At 42.2% G+C, this 17,610-nt stretch overlaps 1 protein-coding gene across 1 annotated transcript; it reads left to right on the top strand.

Moving 5' to 3' along the window:
- The first annotated feature begins 154 nt into the window (after positions 1 to 154).
- DNAJA1 (DnaJ heat shock protein family (Hsp40) member A1) lies at positions 155 to 12,380 on the top strand. Its single transcript, XM_004428366.3, has 9 exons — positions 155 to 317; positions 1,429 to 1,563; positions 1,714 to 1,891; positions 4,203 to 4,307; positions 5,434 to 5,661; positions 8,239 to 8,353; positions 10,448 to 10,563; positions 10,905 to 11,005; positions 11,768 to 12,380. Exons 2-9 carry the CDS (start codon positions 1,432 to 1,434, stop codon positions 11,984 to 11,986), a joined length of 1,194 nt encoding a protein of 397 aa, XP_004428423.1. The 5' UTR covers positions 155 to 317; positions 1,429 to 1,431; the 3' UTR covers positions 11,987 to 12,380.
- Positions 12,381 to 17,610: the final 5,230 nt, after the last annotated feature.

The raw sequence follows: 17,610 nt of genomic DNA on the forward strand, positions 1-17,610 counted from the left end.
AAAAAAAGGGCTCCAGAAAGTTCCACGAGCGCCGGGAACCCAGGCTGGCGCCCACCCCCACAAGGCCCTTCGGCAAGCCCCTCCCGGCCCGAGCGCCCCCGCGCCGTTGCCGGGCAACCGCGGGGCGGTGGGAGCGCCGGGGAGGGCGGGACTTCCGGCGGGTGACGCGACCGGGCTCGGCTACAAAAGACGACGGCTGCGGCGCGCCGGGGGAACTTTCCAGAACGCCCGGTGCGAGGCGGAGGAGCCGCGACCCGAGCTGCGCACAGCAACGCGCTCCCTCCCGCTCCCCCGCGCCGGCCTCGGCCCGCTCATCGGTGAGTGTCGGCCCCCGCGCGTCCCCTGGCCCCCATGGCGGCGCCGGGAGCCGGAGGGAGCCGCGGCCGGGGGCGGTTGGCTCCGCGTGGGCGGGAGGGTTGTCGGTTCCCGGACCCACGATTTCCTCCTTGGAGGGCTGGTGTAGTGCCCGGCCACCCATCCCCGGCCCGCAGCGAGCGACCCCGAGATTCTCCCGAAGTTTCCCCGCTCCCCATCCAGCTTGAGGTCCCCGCGGACCCGCCGGCGGCGGCTTGCGCGCGCGCGCGCCCCCGCGACCCTCTGCCCGCGCTCGCCGGGGGTGGGCGACTCCGCGCACGCGCAGAGGAGCTGAGGGGCGAGGGGCTGCGGGCGGAGCGGGCGGAGGCTGCAGGTTTCGCTTCTCCGCTCTGCCCTCCTTCTCTTTGTTGAGCCCTGGGCTTCGCCTCCCACCGCTCGATCTTGGGTGGGAGGGAGAAAAGGAAACCTTCACTGTCGGCGCCCAGCGCAGGGGGAAACCTGCCGACGTGTAGAGTGGGCCGGCTCGTGGAGGCAAGGGGGGTTCCGCGGGCGAAGCCGAGGAGCTCTAAGTCCTGTGATTGAGAAACATCCTTAGGGTTGAGGGGGAGGGGAGCCTGCTCTCTGGCGCCGGCGTTCTTAATTAGTTTCAAAACCCCTCCCAGCCCCCTTGTGCTCAAGTGTCTTTTCTTCTCGGGAGGGTATGGTTTATCAGATTTACCGAAGACGAAGATGATGTAATAATAACCAATGGACTGAACCTATTAGTGCTCCTTTTGATTACTGCTGCCGCTCACTGCTTGGGGAGGCGAACAGGAAGGGTCCAGATAATAGTCGCGTTAGTGTGGAGGCTTTCATGTGGGAGAGGGGAACCAGCTGCTGTAGAAGGAGGCTCTTGAATTATTCCCTGATAATTATTAGCTTATATTTAGTCTGTTAGAACTCAGGGCTGAATTATCGAAGGGATCGTTACCTTCTCCGTGAACTTTAGGGAAGGCGGTGCTCTTATAATCAGATTTGGCGAAGAACAGATTTCTCTGCTTAACTCTGATTTTACTAATTAAAACTACCAGTTGAAAGTCGGTTAAAATTGCCTTTTCTTGTTTTATGCTGTAGAAAATGGTGAAAGAAACCACATACTATGATGTTTTGGGGGTCAAACCCAATGCTACCCAGGAAGAACTGAAAAAGGCTTACAGAAAACTGGCGTTGAAGTATCACCCTGATAAAAATCCAAACGAAGGCGAGAAGGCAAGTAGCATGCTCATATTAAACATAGCTGGATAGTTCTTTGCCAGGTGTATGGTATTTCTATTACAACCTGAAATTGACTGTCTAATATAGTGGTTTTGCTTTGTAGTGTTTTTTTTAGTGAAATTTATTCCCTTTTTTCTCAAACAGTTTAAACAGATATCTCAAGCTTATGAAGTGCTGTCTGATGCAAAGAAAAGGGAATTATATGACAAAGGAGGAGAACAGGCCATTAAAGAAGGTGGCGCAGGTGGCGGTTTTGGCTCCCCCATGGACATCTTTGATATGTTTTTTGGAGGAGGAGGAAGGATGCAGAGAGAAAGGAGAGGTAAGAAGAGCCTAGTCTCCCTGCAGCAAATTAAAGAAGCCCTGGGTCAGAGCAAATTCTTGAGAATTCACTTATTTTAAATGCTTATGTGTCAGTATAGTGTTGCAAACTGACCATAAACTGCCACTTTGATTTATGGTATAGTTTTTTTAAATGAGATTTGATGTAACTAAAAATAGCTAAGCCAATCCAGTGCTAACAAGTGAGTGCTTCTAAAGCTCTCAGATACAGACGATTTCTGTGAGGTTATCCGGCATTAATTACAGAAACAAAGAATAGGCACATAATTTTTTTAAAAATTTAAAAATTAAAAAAAAATTTAAATTTTTACAAATCTTATTTGACCCCACCCACCCAGTGGGAGGTACTGACGAGAGGGAGTTAAAGTTCAGAAACCTAAAGTTTCCTCCTGGTTGGATATAGCAAGGCAGCAGTCGAGTCAGGGTTGGAGCACAGGTTCTTTGCCAGCAAGTAGCCTGCTGTGCCTTGAATCTTGCCTTGGCTTTCTTGTATCAGAGTATGTGTCCTTAACATTTAACAGAAGTGTGGTTTCTGAGCTGTGGAAATATTCTTCATAGGAGTACAGTGTTGGGGTCAGAGAGTTAGTCTCATTTTGTTCCCAGTAGGGTTTATACAAACAAACAAACAAGGGCTGATGGGTAGAGCCCATTTCAGAAGGAATAGGCAAGCCATTAAATTTCACTTGGAACTGTTTCAGATTGAGATAAGACTGGAAATTGTTTATTCAGTGCTCCTTGAAAGGGGTATGTTTTTATTTACTTAATTTTAAGGAATTTATCCTGAAATAATTTGCAATGAAAATCAATTGCTTAGGATGGTTTGTCCCACAGAATAGTAGTGGTCCTTTTTGTTTTTTCTGCTTTTTTTAATGAAGGATTGACCGGCAGGCTCTTGTGTGTGGCTTAGGTCAATGAAAGGTCGTTTTTTGGTGTGACACTGGAAAATACTTGCTGAATAGAGCTGCAGCAGCTTTTTCCTTCCCTGTACTCCACACTCGATGAAGCTGCAGTGAGAGCGGTTGGCAGCTTTTGGCATGCCAGAAGCAGCTACATGGGACTGTATTTATGATTCAGAACCCAAAGGTGGAGGTAGGTAGGAGCAGTAGGATATAGTTAATGGTGCTTCACACTTCATTGGAAACTGAAACGTTCACTTGGCATGTTGTGCAGATGGGAGTTGGGGGATTTTTTTCATTTACACGTAAGGCATTACTGTCTTGTGATAGATAAAGTCTTTGTGGAAGAATCACTAGCTAGGAACTTATTAACCATTGGCAGGTGACTTCGTTTCCGTAGTCTCAGTATCCTTTTATGATCTCCACCTTCCACTTTGCTTTCTGAGGTGAGATATGGTGCTCCTTTGTAGCCACTGGCCACATTAAATTTAGATTAATTCAAAAAGAAAAACTCAGTTCCTCAGTCTCCAATAGCCACGTTTATGTGCTCGATAGCCACATGTGACTAGTGCCTCCTGTGTTGGATAGCACGGGTATAAAACATTTCCATCACTGCGGCAAGTTCTGTTAGTGCTATGATAAAGGATGTGAGAGATCTCGCCTTTAAACAACTAGTGCAGTAAATGTGCTGTTCTTGCTTCTTCTAAATTGTCTTCTTTGGAGACTGAAGAAATACATCAGCTTCCCTGGCCGATCTTGATTGGTTGGCAGTTGGTGTGCTGAAGGATTTTTGGATGAAGTAATTGGCCATGTTGCTCAATACCATAGTAAGTGAAAGATTGAAAGAATGTATTGGGACAGAAATGCAATTTGGATTTTTATTGTGAAATGTTGCCTCTATTTAATAACAGTGTTTTCTCAAGTGATTTTGCAGGGGGTTTTTTGTTTTTTGTGTGGAAGGTTGGCCGTGAGGTAACATCTGTGCCCATTTTCCTCTATTTTATATGTGGGACACCTGCCACAGCATGGCCTGATTAGCAGTGCATATGTCCACACACAGGATCCGAACCTGCAAACCCCAGGCTGCTGAAGTGGGCCGTGCGAACTTACCTACTATGCCAGCGGTCCAGCTCCGATTTTGCAGTTTTTGATTGCCATAATTTATAAAATGGCCACAACTTAGGCAGATTTCTTAATCTCACCCAATTTTCCTGATCTGAATTTACATCACAGTTGGAGGATCTTGTGTGGTAATGTGACCAACATTCTGTGTATGTAATAGGTGCTCAACAGACGTGAGGCTTGTCTTTCATTATCCTTTTCCGTTTTTATAGTGCGTTGAGCACAAATATGATGCAGCGTTTTAGATTCTTAATGAGCAATATTTTCTCCTAGGTAAAAATGTTGTACATCAGCTCTCGGTAACCTTAGAAGACTTATATAATGGTGCAACCAGAAAACTAGCTCTGCAAAAGAATGTGATTTGTGACAAATGTGAAGGTATGGTCTTTTAACATCTGTACTGTAACTGAAGCCTTTCTGGATATATATAAAACAAATTAAATCTTGGAGAGTGCAGGTATGAAGAAAACCACCGGAACCTCACAGCTAGAGAAATATTAGCAAAATATCAGCACTTACGTGCATACTTTATTTTTTTTCCCCCCCAAAACCCCAGTAGATAGTTGTATGTCATAGCTGCACATCCTTCTACTTGCTATATGTGGGACACGACCTCAGCACGGCTGGGGAAGCGGTGCTTCGGCGCGCGCCCGGGATCGAACCTGGGCTGCCAGCAGCAGAGCGCGTGCACCCCACCACTAAACCACGGGGCCAGCCCTATGTGTATACTTTAAATGCAGTTGGCATCAATCTAATTTGGTGTCCTTTTTTATCTTACTATCTCTAAAACTTCAGAATCATTCCAGTGTCTTAATAATCTGTAATACAATTTAAACAGTGTCTTTTTTTTTCTTTTTTGTGAGGAGATCAGCCCTGTGCTAACATCTGCCAATCCACTCTTTTTTTGCTGAGGAAGACTGGCCCTGGGCTAACATCCATGCCCATCTTCCTCTACTTTATATGGGACACCACCACAGCATGGCTTGACAAGCAGTGTGTTGGTGCACCCCCGGGATCTGAACCAGCGATCCCCGGGCCACCGCATGGAGGGTGCACTTAACTGCTTGCGCCACCGGGCCGGCCCCCAGTGTCTCTTTGTGGACACTCACTTGTTTCAATTAGAGACGTTATTGGCTGTGAACCTCTAAGCTTTTTATAAATAACAAGTTATTTTTTGGAAATTGGTATTTTCTAAAGAGAACTCTAAAATGTTCCCATCTCAGATAAAGTAGTACTAAGAATTGTGCTTTGGGAGCACAAGTTTAAAATTCAAAATTCTGAAATGGATCCTTGGAAAGACAGCAGTCAAGAAGTTTATAGATAACTGAAGCTGAATTTGGCTAGGTTTTATTAAACAGGCTGAATTGTAGATTCTTAGGGCAGCATTCCATTGACCTTGAAAGTATTAATAAAGTGTAGTGTTTAGGAATGGTCTTACTAAACATTCGTTACTGTGTTCAGTACTAAATTCAGATAATGTTTGATTTCTTTTTCCACTGTTTAGGCCGAGGTGGTAAGAAAGGAGCAGTGGAGTGCTGTCCCAACTGCCGAGGGACTGGAATGCAAATAAGAATTCATCAGATAGGCCCTGGCATGGTTCAGCAAATTCAGTCTGTGTGTATGGAGTGCCAGGGCCATGGGGAACGGATTAGTCCTAAAGATAGATGTAAAAGCTGCAACGGAAGGAAGATAGTTCGAGAGAAGAAGATTCTAGAAGTTCATATTGATAAAGGTGAGTTCTGAGCCACTTACTCTGAATTCTTGAGAGCTACAGCAAGTTTTTAGTTGATTAACATTACATTTTGTAATTGTGGGAAACTGTCCTTAATAGCATCGTATATATTATCACCCCAGAGAGAGCTCTTAGCTGCATAGTAAATAGTGTTTTTCAATCCAGACTTTTTTGTACATTTGTAGAGAATACGTTAGGGATCTCCTCACTTCATATAACACTGACATCAGTAAATGACCAGTAGTGTTCCAAACTTAATTCTCTTCATTCTTAATTTCCTTCAGAACTGCTAAATTAAGGGATATGTGTACTTTTAAGTCTTTTGGGGGGAATTTAGGTGAAGAATTGGGAATCTCGTTAAAATTAATATTTCCTTGAAATTTTTCTAAACTAAATGAACTTGTTTTATTTCTTAATTGATTTGTAAGAACTTAGATTATGAATATTGCTTTTTAAAATGTTTTTTTACAGATTATGTAAACATACCTGTCAGTTTCTGCCTCTTGGGTTCCTGGTTATAACTATATAACTTTTTATATTATTAGGATTTAATTTTTATTTTGCCAATTCCTTAATTTGGTCAATTTATTTAAAACATTTGAAGAACACATTACAGCAGTACATATATATTCATTGTAGAAATTCTAGAAATGTACATAACCCCAGAACGAATTAGAATCTCTAATTCTGCTACTTTGAAATAATCAATGTTAGGGTAATCTCCTTCAGACTTTCCTATTTTATTTTATTTTATTTTTTTATTATTTTTTTTTTTTGTGAGGAGATCAGCCCTGTGCTAACATCTGCCAATCCTCCTCTTTTTTTGCTGAGGAAAACGGCCCTGGGCTAACATCTGTGCCCATCTTCCTCCACTTTATATGGGATGCCGCCACAGCATGGCTTGCCAAGCAGTGCGTCGGTGCGCGCCCGGGATCCGAACCAGCGAACCCCGGGCCGCCGCAGCGGAGCGCGCGCACTTAACCACTTGCGCCACCAGGCTGGCCCCAAGACTTTCCTATTTTAAAATGAAATTAGTATTATACTGTACATACTTATATGAAACTTAATGCTATATCATCTCATATTAATACATTCATCTACATTAATTTAAGCCTCTGCAATAATATTCTTCCATGTGAATCATGATACTGCCCTCACTCCATTTTTTTCCCTTTTAATTGGCCCATGTTTGGTAGGGTTTGGAATTTTTCCCTCTGGTAAGATGTTCCACTTTGCTTGCTACCAACAGTATGTACTTAGGAGAGCATTAGTTGCACGGGAAGCCATTTGCTGCACTTCACCCATGCTCTCGACAGTAGTGGAACAACCGGCAAAACCTAACTGAGTTTACTTGCTTCACTAGTATAACAAGACAGGTACTTTGCCTCGTGAATGATTCAAGACAAATTATGTTTAGTTTTGTCAGTGTATAATACTGGTATTGTGCTTTAAGTTCCTATTTTTTTAGAGGTACATACTGAAGTATTTGTGGGTTAATTGGTGTGTCTGGATTTTGCTTCAGATATGGGGAGGGATAGTGGATGGAGGTATTAATTACATGAAATACTAGTCCTGAGTTGGTAGCTGCTGGATCCAGATTGATGGCTATATAGGGATTCATTGTACTATTGGCTGTGTTTATATGCGTTTAATACTTTCAGTAATAGAAAGTGAAACAAAGTTGCTCTTGTTGGGTGACCTCAGTGATGGTTGGTTCAGGAAATCTGCAGCCTAGTGATCTGCAGATACGTTACAGGAGTTAGGTTGAAAGACTTACAGGAGTTAGGTTGAAAGACGTGTGTGAGTAAGCCCTTGCTGAACTAAAACGTGGGCGGGGTGGGGGGAGCGGCATGTGTGTGTGGAATCTCAATAAAATATGTTGGCCTTTAAGAAATTTTTGCCTTCTTGGAAAATACTTCTCTCTGTACTTTTGACGCTAACCCCATTGTCTGAAGGAGTGTCTGGGAGTAATTATCTTTTTTTTAAGGGGACTAAACAGAAGCAATCTTCAACAGAAAGATTAGAGATTAAGTTTTTTAGGTTGTTGTATATATAGGTGTTCTATATGTAAATACTGCTAATAGCATAAAAGAAAGTCTTGATTTATGCTCCTGTGAGACTTAATAGAAATAATTTGATGTAGTTTTTTAAGTAAGTAGTGAAATTGAAATAGTTAACGTTTACGGTTATAATGTTTGCCAGTCCCTGATCCGGTGCCAGTGTAGACCTTTTTATTTCATCCTCACGACAGCCCTGCTGAGGTAGGTCCTTGTGGGAAAGACGGTGCTCAGAAAGGTTATGCAACTTGCTTCCCCGGAGGAATCTTGCTAGTAAATAGCAACTCTGGGATTGGAAGCCTGATCTGTTTGCCTCTAGAGTTAGTTTGTTCTCTGCTGTGATCACTCTCTCCAGTAAGAAATTGGACTTAGATCATGTGGGTATGCTTAGTCATTTCTACGAACTTGAGCATCCTCGAAGGCGTAAACATTCTTCTCATGCACGTGTTTCTCAATGGATTGAGATTCCGACCTTAGTTGGATGTTAAACAAGAGTATGAAATTAACCTTTTGTATTTAGGCATGAAAGATGGCCAGAAGATCACATTCCATGGTGAGGGAGACCAGGAACCAGGACTGGAGCCGGGCGACATTATCATTGTCTTAGATCAGAAGGACCACGCTGTCTTTACTCGGTGAGAGCTTTATAATCAGCTACTCAAACCGATGTCTTGCATATTTGGGGTATTTTTTTAAAATTTTAAAGATTGTTTTTCTTTACTCTTAGAACATACTTCCTAAAGTTCCCCGGAAAAGTATAGCCGGAGAGTTAGGCTATGTAAAGTGTCTTTGCTAAAAGATTGTTAACCATTAATGTTTCAATCTTAAGAGGCTAAAAACAAAAAGATTTTACCTTTTTGTCTAAATTGAGGTAAATTGTTACCTAATCTGGAATTTGGAGGATATGCTTCAATTAGGAGATATTTTGTATGAGTATAAACAGGTGGATTTGGGGAATCATCCCTAGACAGAATTTTGCCCTCAATCTTTGTATAAGCAGTTAATTTGAAATAAATGCTCTACAGCTTTCACCATTTTCAATCTTGAGTTCATGGTAAGTTGGATTGGCTTTTAATTAATTGTAAAGAAATGTCTACAACCATCTCTGTAAAAAACTAAAATAGAATATAAGTTCGAGTCTTTTGCTATGAAATATTTAGTACTGTGTCTATGATGAACTTAAAATGAAGCATAAGAAAGCTTGATGGGGGGTGGCCCGGTGGTGTAGTGGTTAAGTTCGCGCACTCGGCTTTGGCAGCACAGGATTTGTGGGTTCGGATCCTGGGCGCAGACCTACGCACCATTCATCAAGCCATGTTATGGGCAGGCATCCTACATATAAGATGGGGGAAGATGGGCACAGCTGTTAGCTTAGGGACAGTCTTCCTCAGCAAAAAAAAGAGGAAGGTTGGCAACAGATGTTAGCTCAGGGCTAATCTTCCTCAAAAAAAAAAAAAAGTTTGATGGTTAACAGTGAATGTGTTAAATAGATATCCATGGCTAATTTTAAAACATTGGGCTGGTTTAGGGTTCCAGTAAATCTGTTGGGAATGACATCTGAAGGAACTGGTTTTGAATTAATTGTAATAGAATGTTCTACAAGCGTCTCAACAGTAATGGGAAATGCTGTCAGGATTTTGATGCTATCATTTGAGGCAAATCCTCAGTTTTTAATTTTTATTTATTTATTTTCCCCCCAAAGCCCCAGTAGATAGTTGTATGTCATAGCTGCACATCCTTCTAGTTTGCTGTATGTGGGACGCGGCCAGAGCATGGCCGGAAAAGTGGTGCATCAGTGCGCACCCGGGATCCAAACCCGGGCCCCCAGCAGCGGAGCGCGAGCATGCAACTGCTAAGCCACGGGGCCGGCCCCAAATCCTCAGTTTTTCTGGAGAGTATTCTGCCTGATTAAAAATAGGTTATGAATATGGAATGGAAAAGAAGAAAGTCTAAGCACTAGAAGGAGGAAGTGGGCTGTTACTAAATATAAAAGATTGTGTTCGTAATATACCAGGCGCTAAGTTACTTCAGTCATGTACATCAATAAAGAAATTCTTAACTATCCCTTGAAATTGGCCATGTCCCCACTGTTTAATTTCATAGAACCTAGATAATCCAGGACCCGGCTGAAGTCTGTTCGACTTACACCATGATGTCCTCTCTCTCTCATGTATTTTTGCTTTCTTTTAGCCTCACTCCTTTGAGAATTTTTTTCTTCTCTATGTGAGAAACTAGATTTAAAATTAGATAATGAAACAATTTGAGGATAGTGATAAAGGCTGCCTAGAAAAGTGTGTGGAAGGAGTTCTGAAGCTTTGTCCAGACAGCAGGGCTGGTGGGCTCCATATATTTGTTGGTCTCAGTTCTCAGCTCTGTTTTTGTTTTTATTTTTTTTATTTTTTTGTGAGGAAGATAGGCCCTGAGCTAACATCCATGCCCATCTTCCTCCACTTTACATGGGACGCCGCCACAGCATGGCTTGACAAGGGGTGCGTCAGTGCGCGCCCGGGATCCGAACTGGCTGACCCCAGGCCGCTGCAGCGGAGAGCACGAACTTAACCGTTTGTGCCACCGGGCTGGACCCTCAACTCTGTTTTTAGAATGGGGAAAAAAGAGTGTTTTTGTAAAAGATAACCTTGCTGTTAAGAAAACAGAATTGCCTGCTGTGGTACTTCTAATCATTGGTTATTTGAAAGATCTAAGTACGTGCCGTATTTACGTTGATACAGACGAGGAGAAGACCTTTTCATGTGTATGGACATACAGCTGGTTGAAGCATTATGTGGCTTCCAAAAGCCAATATCTACTCTTGACAACCGAACCATAGTTATCACCTCTCATCCAGGTATGGTAACTAGATGAGGTTCTCTTTCTATTCTAGTATTTCTTTTTCTTGTCTGCCGATAGCTGGTGTATTTTACTTGCCTAGCTACACATCCTCCCTTGTTAGCTGAGCTGAAATTGTATGGTCTTGGCTCTCTTTTGGAAGCCCCTAGAAAATCCATAAATAAAAGGTAACAGGATTGTTTCACAAATTTACTTCTATCAGTGATTTACGAGTCAGAATCGACTCAATGGTGCTAACAAATCAGTGAGCTGGGACACATTCCTCTGTTCTTTACTTTCCCTAAAGCCTCATAAAAATGTGATTATATTTAAGGAAGAACTTGGCTTCAATGTTTTTAGGTCAAATCGTCAAGCATGGAGATATCAAGTGTGTGCTAAATGAAGGCATGCCAATTTATCGTAGACCATATGAGAAGGGTCGCCTAATCATTGAATTTAAGGTAAGCCATGAAATACTCCAGGAGTATTTGAGAATGATTAGCTTACTAAAAGCTGATAACTGAATTACATTTTCTGAGTGGCAAAAAACATCAAATTTATATTCTCCCTTGTCCAGGAGGAGGTACATTGATCTAATACCACTGGCATTCTCTGTTGACAAGTTGGGATTGGGTTTGTTTGCATTATTATTGCCTAGTTAAAGGTGGGGGGAGGGGCGCCTGGCAAGTGGTTGTTTTATTAATGGAGGGCTATAACTAGGATCTTAAAGTGCGGAAGCACTTAAGGTAACTATTGTGGATTTTTGGCAAAATACCTCAATGCTTAGTTTGTTAATAGGATGGTTCATAAAGCAACCCAGCCATTTTCCTCAGTCTTAAATTGACTGGCCTCTCACCCACAAATCTAACATTTATTAAAAATATCTCTGGGTAAAAAAGGACTACCTTAAAAAGTAAGAATAGCTTTATCTGTTAAAAGGGATTGGAATGTGTTATAGGATGGGTTCACATATAAAAAAAAATATTTGCTGAATAGACAATGATTGTTAGAGTGCAATTTGACTAGGATCATTACGCTGGTTCTCAGAGTGTGAGATGCTGTGCCTTATTAGAACATGTGTTCTAACCTGGGATTGGCAGGTTCACTGAAAGATTGTGTGGTTACATGTGTTTTTCTGGGGAAAATGGGACAGTAATTTGTCTAAGGAGCTAATAATGAAGTAAATCAAAGTGAACTTACAGTAGAAATTTCTTTTTATATAGGTAAACTTTCCTGAGAATGGCTTTCTCTCTCCTGATAAACTCTCTTTGCTGGAAAAACTCCTACCTGAGAGGAAGGAAGTAGAAGAGACTGATGAAATGGACCAGGTAGAACTGGTGGACTTTGATCCAAATCAGGAAAGACGGCGCCATTACAATGGAGAAGCCTATGAGGATGATGAACATCATCCCAGGGGTGGTGTTCAGTGTCAGACCTCCTAATGGGGCCAGTGAAGAACACTCACTGCTAGCATTTTATATGCAGTGGTGAATGAGTGAAGGACTGTAATCATAATATGCTCACTACTTGCTATTGTTTTTGTTTAAATATTCAACTATAGTAGTGTTTTAAAAGTTAAATGAAGAATAAACTCAAATATAAAAGCTCTGACTTTGCCCTGTATGTATGATGACTTCAGTGTGCAAGATAAGTTTAATACCTGTAAAAACTACTTTAAAAGGAATTTTCCCCCTGGCATTTGTTAGGTCTTACCTTGTAATTGATTTCAGCTGTGTACATGGACTAGCTTAGACTGAAATGCTAGGTCTATGTGTTGACTTCAGTGTATGACCCTTTATTGTTAAGCTATGAAATTAAAACTCTGTATTAACTGGCTATCAGACAAAGAACTTACTTTGTAGCGAAGTGTTGGTCTGTATAGTTGTATTAAGTGGGATTCATTGTGATGCTTCTGCATTTATTCTATTGCCTCCACTGTACTTGAAGATGGCATGCTGTGTGATTGAGCCTGTGGGATCAGTGATAGAAATGACACCTTTCTACAGAAGGGGTTTATCAAATCTGCTGCTGCTTCAGGACTTGCACTTACAGAACTGCATTCCCTTCTGCTGTGCCATGTTTGTGTTTTTTTTGTTTTTTTAACATATATAACTATCAGACCTGGTTATATTATTTTTTCCTTTTCTTTGGACCATGATAAGGCTCACAGTAGTGACTTTAGGAGCCAGGGTGACTTAGTTAAAGTCACAAGACTTTATGGAGAGTAATTTGCATGTATGAGTTAGGAAGGTGTTTTTTAGGTACTTACAGGCTTGCTTTAAACCATTTAATTTATGCTCCAAAGTAACTGTAACTTACTGTTGGTAGTATAGCAAATTATGATGAATAGCTTTAATTGTATGTTTAAAAGTCATGTTCACAGGCTTAAATCTGGATATCAGAATTTAAGCAATTGAAATGTGTGAATGTCTCCTTAATATACTGATTACAAAGCATTTCCAGCGTGTCACCACAGGCTTTTTTTTTCCCAGATTAGAGCATTGGTTTTTCACTAAGGTAACTTTTCATTTAACTAGTTAAAATGAGTAATACAAAAAAATACTATTTAACTACAGTTCAATATTTAATACTAAACAAGGGTGGAGAACAAAACTGGAGGGGTAATGAGCCAAAAAAGGATTTTAAAAACTTGGCAAACACCAGAATGAGACTATGAGAGCGCCTTTTGCCTCTTGATCCTGTCTCTGGTTCTGCTGTATCTCCTGTAATCAGCATAACATTTCCAGCCTGGAAGTGGCCCACATCCTAAGTTCCCGCCATAGAGAGCAGTTGAGTTAAAAAGGAGAGACTAAAAACTTGGTGTAAGGAGTAGTTCCCAAGCCTTCAGTGTTTCTTGTCATAGTGACATTGATAGATAATAACCTCTCTTTCTTCTATGGTTCATAACCTTTCCCTCTTCTATGAGTCTTGGGTTGTCTTTTTAGTCTGTGTGCCCTGATATGTTTGAATATGAAGCAGGTATTCAGGAAAGCGTAACAAATCAAAGTATTCAAAATAATGGTTATGAGAAATTTTAGTTTTTACTGGGCTTATATACAGATTCTAAAAATTTCCACAGTGAACCTGTATTGTAATATATTTAGGGACGTTTTAAAAGACATTTTAAAAACGAAAATAGAAAAATCATTACACGAGGTTTTCCACATTATCATTAATGTGGGAAATACAAATCAAAACCACAGTGAGATTCCACTTAAAACTAATCCCAAATGAAAATAAGTGAGAATTTGGAGAAACTGGAACTTTGTACATTGCTGGTGGGAATGTAAGAGGGTACAACTGCTATGGAAAAGTTGAGCAGCTCCTAAAAAGCCAAGCATGGAGTTATCATATGACCCAGTAATTATGCTCCTTGATTCAGATACTTGTATGCCAGTGTTTATTGTTAGTGTTATTCACAATAGCCAAAGGGGGAACGACTCGTGTAGCCAACAGATGGATAAACAAAATGTGGTATGTTTGACAGACACAAAAGGACAAATATTGCTGCTGCTGCTTATACGACGTATAGGCAAATTCATAGAGACAAAGGTTGCCAAGAGCTGGGAGGAAAAGGAATGGAGTTAGTGCTATAGTCTGGAAAAAAAAAAAAATGCCTCTTAGATCATTGACCAAGGTCATCACAGAAATAACACATGCTTTCACACAAGTGCAGTTCCTGGCCCCAGCATTAACTGTTTTCTCCATGGTGCTTCCCTTGCCTACTCATACTTGCAGGGAATAAATAGAGGCCAGTGATGTCCCATGAGGGTGCTCATGGAACATGACAGGTCTTTATGTGAAACTAACATCAGATCTTTTCTGCATATGGTACTGGTTCTCAACGTTAGCTACAATTGGAGTACCCGGGAAGCTTTCAAACATGCTGATGCCTTGAGTCCCACTGTCAGGGGATTTTGGTGTAATTGAGCTGGGTGTAGCCTAAGCATTAGGATGGTTATGTACAGCCGAAGTTTGGTGCCACCAACATAAGGACGTAGTTGTATTAACCACATAGGACAGTAACGCAACTGTTAGAATTGCTGTGGAAGGTCAAGTAATGCCAGCCCTTGATACCGCAAGAGGGAAGCTCTGACAAGGGAGCCTCCCAGCTTACCACATGCACACTTCATTGCAATTTCTTTGCAAACAGTGTAAGAAAACGAAGCATGGGCTCTAAAAAAGCACAGTGAATGAAAACGTTAGCAAGCCACAGCAATACAAAGATGCGCTTTCAAGGGTTTCTGAAGTCTTGTACCTTTATTTGGTTATCTCACCAACTTGGTGAGACTGACAGAAGAATCAAAGCACCTACTTTATAGATGAAAAACTCTCTAGTCCACTGGTTCTCAGCTTGGAGTAGGCTTGGCTGAGCCCCACTGCCACAGCTTCTCATTCTGTAGGTCTGGGGTAGGACCTGAGAATTTGCCTTCCAAACAAGTTACCAGGTGACACTTAGAACCACTGTTCTGGCGCAAGTAAAAAGACATCAAATGACAGCAGAGACTGAATCCAAATTCTTGTAGTTCAGTGTTTTTTACTCATCTCACTGCCTATGGCCAGTTTCGATAAGTTTTAACAATGCGGAGAAACAATCCTTGGGTTCTTTTCTTCTGCCCAAACCTAAAGACAGAAGAAACTGACAGCAGCTAGATTCAAAGAGAAAAGGAATTGAGCTTTGGAATCACCTGGTTTTCAGTGAGCTCTGTGAGCAAGACGGCAACCTCTGGAAACCTGTTTCTTATGTGTATAATAGAAATCAGAACAGGCTATACCTCACAGAGAAAGAAGGCTGCTTACGTAAGAAGGGCGGCCTCAGCAAACGCTATTTATTAGTGGTAGTAGTACGAGTTGAAAAATAAAGACTGGTGAGGAAGATACTAAAGTGCACCTGAGACTGTTTATGTATTTTTTTTTTTTTAAGTTGCCCTGAAATACGATCATCAGGTGGTTCAATGTTTTCTGGAGTTACTAATTCAACAGCTGAGCCAGGGGTAAGACAAATGTTCTTACTTGCATGGAGTTAACACGAATGCCACAAATTGTAAGTGATGTATGGGGTTAAGTGGGTGGGCTGAGCAGAGCTCCTCCCTGGGAACCTGACACACCTAGTTTCAGCAGGGAGTTCGCCTACATGGCCAGCATCCGGATGCGCTCTTTTGCCGCTCTTTTGGCCTCTGCTGCGGTAGAGAGGCCAATAACACGATCTGACTGCCAGGATGTGAAGGGAAACCAGCCCAGCGGCGCCAGCAGACGCCTGCAGCCCGACAATTGGCTCCGGCGAGGCGCAGGGCTCCCGTGACCCAGGACTCGGGGGCGCTGGGCAGCTGTGCGGGCCAAGGAGCACAGGCGCCCTCTTCCTCCTCGGCCTCTGTCCCCAGGCTCCCCCGTTTCTGTACTGGAGAGATGGCCACATGGCCTTCAGGAGAAAAGCCAGGCACAGAGTAAGGGGAAGCATGTATCCACTTTTGAACAAAATAAGTAACAACAAACTTTTTAGGTTTGTACAAAATGAAGGAAGTTAGTTGTAGACAGATGCACAAGGGTTACCTGGAAACGGCAGAAGATTCATTTTTTTTCACCTTTGTGTTTGTTACACCAATGCATTACTTTATTAAAAAGAAAAAATACAAACAAACAATGTTAAGCTCCCAATCCAGGCCTCTCCCCTTGGCCTACCTTGACGCTACCATTTTCGTCCAGCACACGCCTTAGTGCTGACCCCACTGCACGGCCTGGAAAGCCTCCCTCTATCACTTAGATCCCGAACCCATTCCCCTCTAGTTCCCATTGGTCCTTTCAGGGCCAGCCCCTTAGGAGGCCTTTCCTGACTCAGGAGGCTGGATTAGATGCCCTTCCATCCCATTAGCAAAAAAAAAACCTCAAAATTTTCTTTTACCCCGCTATTTTAATTACTCCTTGTAACTTGCTTTTTCTCCCTATCCTATGACAAACTGTCTTTTTTAACTGCCCTCCAGCACTGTGCACGAAGAGGCAGCGTCTGATAAAAACTCGTAGAAGGAATAAGCAAACCGCGCTGGCCAGATTCTTGCTTTTCTCACGACTGCCTGTTCACGAGGTCCTGGGCTCAATCAAAAACCCAATTTTTGAGGTTTTTCTAAGGGATTTTAGGATAAGCTGTTTCCTCTTCCCAACTTAAACTCCTTTTACTTAAGTGCAGGCTTCTTTCACTGGGATGGCAGACTGCGTTCACATGGACTCATGGATTCACGGCTATGTTCAACTCCCAAAATGCTAGCAAATGACATTTTGTTAAAAAGCTGCAGGTTCTGTGGCAAAAGGAAAAAAAGTTTTGGGACTATGTCTAGGAAAGAGGGATTTCTCAGTACTGCTAAGTGAATTCAGCCAACATTGAGCATTACTGTGTGCCAGACACAGGTTCAGGCTGTATTTCAAGATACAATCAAAGGGAAATTAGAAGGCTGCAAAACTTATTAAAAACTTTCCTCACTAGTTTGTACCTAACGCTAAAACTACAAGGGGGCATAAAAGGCCTACACAAACAAGGTCTCACCTTCCTGAAATGGTACCCAGCACAGCACCTTCATACATCGACACAGGAATTCCATACATCTTTTGTTGAAACATAAGAGAGACACCCACATGCAAAATATTTTCAAGGGTTTTGTCGGCTCTGAACTTCGTTTCTTTAGCTAATTGGTAATGACACACATCGCAAAAAAGACTTTTCTAAATCCCAGGTCCTTTTCTAATTTTTCTTCAGAACAATAGCACATTTTCAATTCCAAACCCTCCCTCACCTAAGGGAGATGCCAAAACTGAATTCTCATGATGGATCCTGCAACTAGTTCTATTCAGAAGATGCAGGTGATAGTCCCTGGAGTCGGCCAAAACACGTGTGAAGGCACTGCTAAGGAGAAGGAGTGGACGGGTGAGGGCTTTTTCACAGTCTGTCCTTCCACCCTGGAACTGACCTCCCGCTGAACTAGAGAGTCAGGGATAATCGCTGTGTCCCACCCCCTCACCTGATTCTAAGTAAATATGCTAACTAGATGAGCACTTATTCACATTTAAAAACAAAGCC

The sequence above is a fragment of the Ceratotherium simum genome, chromosome 20, assembly GCF_057802395.1.
Source record: "Ceratotherium simum simum isolate JZ-2026a chromosome 20, ASM5780239v1, whole genome shotgun sequence".
Classification (NCBI taxonomy): domain Eukaryota; kingdom Metazoa; phylum Chordata; class Mammalia; order Perissodactyla; family Rhinocerotidae; genus Ceratotherium; species Ceratotherium simum.

Coding starts and splice junctions, on each gene's coding strand:
- DNAJA1 (XM_004428366.3), top strand. CDS start 1,432: ATGGTGAAAGAAACCACATACTATGATGTTTTGGGGGTCAAACCCAAT. Junction 5,662..8,238: donor AGAAGTTCATATTGATAAAG/GTGAGTTCTGAG, acceptor TTTTGTATTTAG/GCATGAAAGATGGCCAGAAG. Junction 8,354..10,447: donor GACCACGCTGTCTTTACTCG/GTGAGAGCTTTA, acceptor ACGTTGATACAG/ACGAGGAGAAGACCTTTTCA.